Source organism: Eurypyga helias, unplaced genomic scaffold (assembly GCF_000690775.1).
Source record: "Eurypyga helias isolate BGI_N326 unplaced genomic scaffold, ASM69077v1 scaffold6713, whole genome shotgun sequence".
Classification (NCBI taxonomy): domain Eukaryota; kingdom Metazoa; phylum Chordata; class Aves; order Eurypygiformes; family Eurypygidae; genus Eurypyga; species Eurypyga helias.
In genome coordinates this window covers 32,827-39,706 of record NW_010243020.1, presented here as the reverse complement: position 1 = coordinate 39,706, position 6,880 = coordinate 32,827, and the positions used below count along the sequence as shown (strand labels likewise).

At 43.0% G+C, this 6,880-nt stretch overlaps 1 protein-coding gene across 1 annotated transcript in view; it reads left to right on the top strand.

Annotated features, from left to right (window-relative positions):
- Nucleotides 1-3,785: 3,785 nt before the first annotated feature.
- LOC104507836 (KAT8 regulatory NSL complex subunit 1-like protein) overlaps nt 3,786-6,880 on the top strand; it is a gene marked incomplete at its 5' end in the record, with an annotated part of 29,064 nt that continues 25,969 nt past the window's right edge. Inside the window, one exon of the mRNA XM_010149254.1 lies at nt 3,786-3,987. Within this exon, the coding sequence (XP_010147556.1) occupies nt 3,786-3,987 (202 nt within the window). The remainder of the gene's footprint in view (nt 3,988-6,880) is intronic.

The following is a 6,880-nucleotide window of genomic DNA, read 5'->3' as shown; positions in this document are numbered from 1 at the left end:
ACCCAAACCACTCTGATTCTGTGATTCTACATCAGGAAAAGAGCTGCTTTCTGCAAGCTTCAAGAGGAGTCAAGTCTTGCTTGTAAGGAGTAGGAAGGAGTAGGGGTTTGTATTGTTCTTAGAGACATCATAAACTTGTGCAGTCACTTCTAAGTAGATTTAAGTACTGGGAAGATAAATTCATCTATGAAGTAGTGAAAGGAAACAGCAAATAATTAGAAGGGATGTGTTATTTCAGACTTAATGCATTCTGTCATCACGAGTGCAACTTTATTTCAGGAAAAGTGATGCACTAGACTTTACTGGATTAGTAGAATACATACCCAATGTCACCTGTGCCTCAGCATGGGTCAGTGTTACTTTTTTGTGGCAGCTTCATTAATTTTAAGCACATCAGTCTTCAACACAAGGCCAAATTTATCTTTGCCAGCTACTTGTGCAGGGGTTTGGAGAGAATATTTTTCTCTTTGTGGTCTTTTGTTCTGGATTGATATAACTTCCAGGATAACGGTAGCAGCTCAAAATTAATGTTGTGGAAAAATGTTTCTCGGTACTACTCCATACTGCCTAGTAATGTCATCTTTTATTCAAAGATTTTAAAATACAGTACAAGCTGTAATCAGCATTAGTCTCAAAACAGCATTACAGTAATTGAGTACAGTCCTGACTTTAAAAGACCCAGGTTATGTAGGCTATTTCTCCTGAGATGCTGGTAATGCGAATTTTAAGGATGGAGGGGTTGCTGTTATTCATAGGCCTCAATTAAGATCAGGAGGATGAAGAAAGCGTTCCCTCCTAGAGCTGAGGCTTGATGGCAGTGTCTGCAGCAGGACGTAATTCCCTAGCTCCAAGAAGAGCAGGCCGTGCCGTCTGTTGCAGCAGCTTTGCCGCAGAGGCTGTAGTCTCCCACAAAGAGATTATAATGAGCAGCTTGGATGGGCAGCTTCTTGAACTGCCGTCTGTTTCCATGCGATTGTGTGACTGTGCCCTAAATTTAAGGATGAAGGGGTCCTGTCACGTGGCATTCATGCTCCTGACGTATCGGTTGTTTACAAATAATGTAGGGGAGAATCAGAAGATTCCTCTGAGTTTTGGAATAGAAATAGCCATGAAAATAGGAGCTGATAATAGAGATGGGTATGGGGAAGAAGGGAGTAATTTAGGCTGTTAGAAGGCTGTGTCTTGAAGCTGTGACTTTTTCACAAGACAGTTGAGGAAGGGCTCCTGCTTTTAAAAACCTTTTTAGGTGTGTGTGAAGTCGACTTCACGATGAAGGACTCTAATGATGTAACTTCAAGCCCCTTCTCTTGTGATTTGTCAGATGCTGTCCAAAATCAGTCCTCTTTCCGTTTTATGAGCAACACAGTTGTTTTCCCATGGAGCGCTCTCTCAAAGGCTGGTTGTTTTCTACCATGATCTCGGAAGACTTAGAAGATTTTCTCAGTGCTGTAGCTCTAAGCTGGAGTTGGCAAGTTAGGTGTTGGAAGGGAATCTGAGAGACTTGAGACCTTTCTAGATGTCATCCTAAAAATCAGTTAAATAGTTAATTGTAGTTCTTGTGAAGTGTTTTGAAATCTGCAAATAAATACAGTTCATTAAAGTTGGTAATTAAGCATGATACAGAGCAGTTATGAGGATCCTGCAAGGAAATGCACTGCCTCCTACTTCTTGGTTTTTTGAGTGTGTTTCAATTTTTTGTTGTATTTCGTTATTGTAGTAGTTTTGCATGCAATTAATTGAGACAGTTAAATACTACAGTTAACTTAGTTTCTTGGCTGCTTCTCCCTTCATTCTTTCTAGAGCTTCGTTCTCTCTAGAGCTGACTCTATAAAGTACTTGACAAAGTAGAAATCAAAATCAAATGGAAAATAAGGTGATTATTTGGTTTTGAAGAGGGAAAAAAAAAGGATGATAGCAATTTTTACCTAAGTAAACTCTTGAAATTTGTTGTAGGCTCTTGATGTGAAAGATACAATAGTTCATGTTCTAGTGGAAGGTGTCCCTGCCCACGGCAGGGGGGTTGGAACTAGATGGTCTTCTCCGACCCAAACCATTCCACGATTCTGTGTTTAAAGCAGGTCTAAGCATGAGGTGCTTTGAGGTTGGTAATCATGGGGTTGCCGTATGGTTGGTTACTTGGGCCATTCCCAGTGGAAGTGGTGGTGCATGTATGGTTTCTGGTTGATTAAATGTGGGTAGCTTTAAACTGCCATTTGTCAAGGTCTAATTTCATTAGTGGCTTCCTTTCTCTGTGTACCTTTTCTTTGCTCAGTTGAATCTAGATGCCAAGATTAGCCCGATGCACTGAAGTAAAAGTTCATAGACACAGTTCTCTAGGCTAGGGATAACCACTCCTCTACTTTAGTAAAAATGTACCTAGAACAACACTACTTGTCAAAAAAGATTGATAAATCACCTTGTAATAAATTCATTTTCATGTTTTATTGTGTTGTAACTTTACTAATAAGACTGTGACTTGCCAGATAAAGTTCATAAAATAATGATTTGTGCAGGTAGATGGCCTGTTATGAACAAAGCCCAAAATAGCCATGTACTTGCGCTTCTTAGGCAGTTTAGAGTTGCAGTCAAGGTTTTTGGTATTGTAAAACTAAATACACAGTTGAGTGCTTTTTTGCAGCAAGCCTTCAGCTGTGCGGGCAGATGTTACTACAGTAACATAATAAAATCAGGCTACCTTAAAAGTGAAGTGTATTCTTCCCATTGAGTCATTCCCGCCCAAATGGGAGGGTGTTCTGAGTCCTTGCCTTGTAGCATTCCCTGTTCTGGAGAGCAGACAGGCTGTAGATTGGTGAGAGCGATCCAAGGTTATATGTGTAGGATTTGCTACAGCTCTTGGCCCTGTTCTGTCACATAACCTTTGTGATTGCGTCCTGTATTGCTAAGGCCGTGAGTGCAGCAAGCGTGCCTGTAGGTCAGGGTGTGGAGGGAAGATGCTGTAACACTGAGGGAGATCTGAAAGGGGTAGGCTTGGGGAAATGAAGGTAACAGTGAGATTCAGTGTTAAGAAATGAAGCTTTCCACATGTTCATGTAGACCCTGTCACATTGTGACTGGAACTGAGTTTGCATTCTTCCAAATCATCTGGATCTAACCAGCTTCTAGGTCTAGACAGACAAACCCTCCTCTTCGAGAGCATCCCCCAGGAAGCTTTCGCTGTAAGGAAGAGCTCTATTGGCATGTCCCTGGAAGTGAAGCTCAGTGGCCTTGTGTTGGTTAAACTCTGTGTGCGGGGTTCCTAATTTTGATATAAACGCTTCACAGTGAATTACAATCCCTACGCTGAATGGACACTGATTTGTAAAGCTTCACGTTCTTGAGCAAAACTAGAAAATCCCCAAAGTATGAGGGCAGGACTCTAGGTCTCCTTTAGGTTAGCATGGCTGCTGTCTTGAACTGAATGTAAGTTTGTAGGGGAATACTAATTGTAATTTACAACTTCTGGGTGTTAGAAGGAGAGTTCTTGCATTTGGAAAAACCAAACCCCATTATATGCTTGAGGGCTTAACTTTTGACCTGTGTTTCCATGAGCAGAAAAGTGAGCAAGAACGATAAACTTCCTGTCGTGACCTAACACAGAATTAATCAAAGAACAAACAAAGCACATACATGGTTTCCTGAAACAGTGTACTAAAGCAATTTAGTGTTTATAAAATTCTTTTAGAATTAGATAGCTAATGCTAATCGGTGTAGGAAATCTTGGCCTGTGCACGTGGAGCATATTTAACTTTCTGTATTTCCTCCCCCTGTTAATCATGAAATCGCAGAGCCTCAGACAACAGGGAGGTGTCCTCTTCCAGCAGCTGGTTGCTTGATCATCAGCACATCAAGAAAAGAAGAAGAGACAGGACAAGGCTAAGATCTCTCTCCGTGGCTAATTTGAGCACATCTGCCCGAACAAGGCCGCTTCATAGTTTCCAGAAGAGGAGACTCTACCGAATGCACGGTGCCTGTTACTGGAATCAGCAGGTAGGCCCTTGCCTCTGTCTTCGGGAGACAAAGCCAAAGAGTCCAGCTGCTAGAGCCTGCGTGTGTCCTGTCTGGTATGTCAGAAGAAGAGCGCATGCTGTGCTGGTTATTTGTTACGTTCAGGGAGCATATAGTATATGTGACGGGAGTACTGGCTGTGTCAGCAGGAGCTCAGAGTTAATGAGTTGAACATAAAAATTAAAGATTGCTCAGAATCCTGCTTATCAAATCGGTTTGTATGGCTATCTTTAAAGCCTTTGTACAGCCCAAGAGACAACCCGAGAGCTTCCTTGGGAGGCTTGACTGCTTGAGGAAACATGCTGCAGTGTAAATCAGCTGCCTGCTTGTTTTCAGAATATTTGTTTTAGCTACAAGAAAGTTTACACAGCTGGTGGCACATTATTTTCTAGGAAATTAAATTGCAATATCTTAATCTTGTTTCCGTTTTTGCTGTTCCTGATTAGCTATATTGCCTTTTTCATGACACTTTATGAATGTGTTAAAACTCCTAAAATTTTCCGCATTACAAAGGAATTAATAATTTAAAATGGGGAAAAATACCATTGTTGCACAGGACAAGGTGTATCTGTTCACGTCTGATATTAATAGCATATTGCTGGTAACAGTATATGATGAGTTTAGCTGTGGTGCTTAAAGCAACCGTCTAATTTGGGAGCAGAGATGGTATGAACTCGTTCTTTAGAGCAGTGTGAATCCCAAGCGGTTTTAATTTCTTGATTTTACTTTGCCTTTTGAAAGTATGTGATACTGAGAGCAATCTCCATGTCTCCTCGGCTAACTGTCTAGGATTTACTAAATCTACTAGTGGTCTGGGGAGAAATTTCCCCTGCAAGGATGTTCCGTGAGAGTGTGCTGATTCATATCCTCTGCAATATTGCAGAAATGTCCTAGTTTTAGCAAGATACTTGATTGGAAAACTGTCTGGCTTCTTATTAGCTTGACTTCCCAGCTTCCTGGCAGTGGGGCTTAAAGACTTGGCAGCCAGCCTGCAGGGTTGATGGTGGGGGTTGGAGGGTTAGGGTTTGTGAGCTCTACCTCCTGGACACTTAGGCTTTTCATCTTCCTTGCATTAAGCAAGGAGGCTATTGCTGACTTGGACTTCCTCGTTTCCCATTCAATCCAATCCGTGTCTGGATAAAGAGGTTGGAGGTCTCATTCCCGGACTCGTGCCTCCAGTACAAGTGCTGCTTGCAGCTGGGGAGATTTCTCCTCAGCAAGAGACTCCAGGACTTTGCCTGCCTTCTCCTTAAACATGAGGGGTTTCCACTCCAGATGCAACCTGTAAATAACAGGCTCTTCTGGAAGCCTGCATCTTTGCAGGCTCATGTATCTCGTATTTCTAAGAGCACTGCCTATGTCTCTGTCTTTTGCAAACTGTGCCAGGGTTAGTGCAGTTCAGAGAATAACAATAGAAGCTTGTGAAACAGAAACTTCATTTCTGCAGCCCAGCAGCAGGAGTGCAAAGCAGAGGTTACATTTCTGTCTTTAACCAGCTGTACAGCTGAGCTGCTTTGCGGGCTCAGTAGTTTACCTTGACTTGTAGACTAAAAAGATAAATTTGTAGTTTCCCTTTGGTTGTAGTCTGCAATCAAAAAGTGCATTTTTTAGATACTAGTTAAGGCTTCAAGTATTGCAACTGGTACAACTGTGTCTGCCCCGTGCTCTTGACGTTTCTAGTGCTGGTTTACCACGTGCTAGCCCAGCTCCAGTGTCTCTGTACCGAAAGTGCAGAGATGTCCCAAAGGCAGAGTGGTAAAAACCGTGTAGGAAATGCTGTTCATGCTTACTGCAGCTCTCAGCTTGGAAGCTGCTGTTGAGGTCTGCTTTCCAATGTCCTCTCCATGGGGAAGTTAACGGAGAGGCCATGTGGAGAACTGTGTTATGTGCTAGAGAGAGATTCTGCTCGTGTTCCTGGAGAAAAGCAAGGGTGGTGGCAGCAATCAAGCTGTCAGTATTAGATTTCATGCAAGTGCCAAACTCAACCGAAGTTTTCAGAATTAAGGTAAAACAGTGAACAAAGCCTCTTACACAGTGTTAGTTAAAAACAGCGTATCAGGGATCCTGCTGGGGAAGTAAGGGATAAAATTGGACTGGACATTTTCAGCACATTCTGACAATAAAACCTACCGAGTCTGATTTATCAGTGTGTTGTTCCATTCAAGAAACCGTATTCTAACAGGCCCTGTCACTTGTAGCCCTGCACTTGCTACACTTGGTTAGCCAGCTGTTGATGAGGTTGCTCAGCTTGAAATGGAAGAACGCTGGCTATCAGCCCAGGCTGACTGCTACATTAGGCAGATGTCTAAGGGTAAGGATGCAAAATGGGGAACGGCCTCTGGGACTGATACCTAGTTTTCTTTGAAAATGCATTTATATTCCCACTAGTAATCCAGTGAATTTCCTCTGACCTTTCATAGAAAAAATGAGTTACTTTCTAGCAGCATGGAAAACAGTTGGATTTTTAATGTAATGTGACTGTGCCATCTCTAGCAAATGCTTCTGCCGCATTATCGAGCGGTTGGGGCTGGTCCAGAGGAGGCCACGAAGATGCTCCGAGGGCTGGAGCACCTCTGCAATGAGGACAGGCTGGGAGAATTGGGCTTGTTCAGCCTGGAGAAGGGAAGGCTCCAGGGAGAACTTATTGCACCTTCCAGTGCCTGAAGGGGCTACGAGGAAGCTGGTGGAGACTTTTTCCAAGGGCCTGTCGTGACAGGACAAGGGATAACAAGTTTAAACTGAAAGTGGGGAGATTGAGATTGGGCATCAGGAAGAAAGTCTTCCCAGAGAGGGTGGTGAAGCACCTGGACAGGTTGCCCAGAGAAGCTGTGGATGCCCTATCCCTGGAAGTGTTCAAGGCCAGGCTGGATGAGGC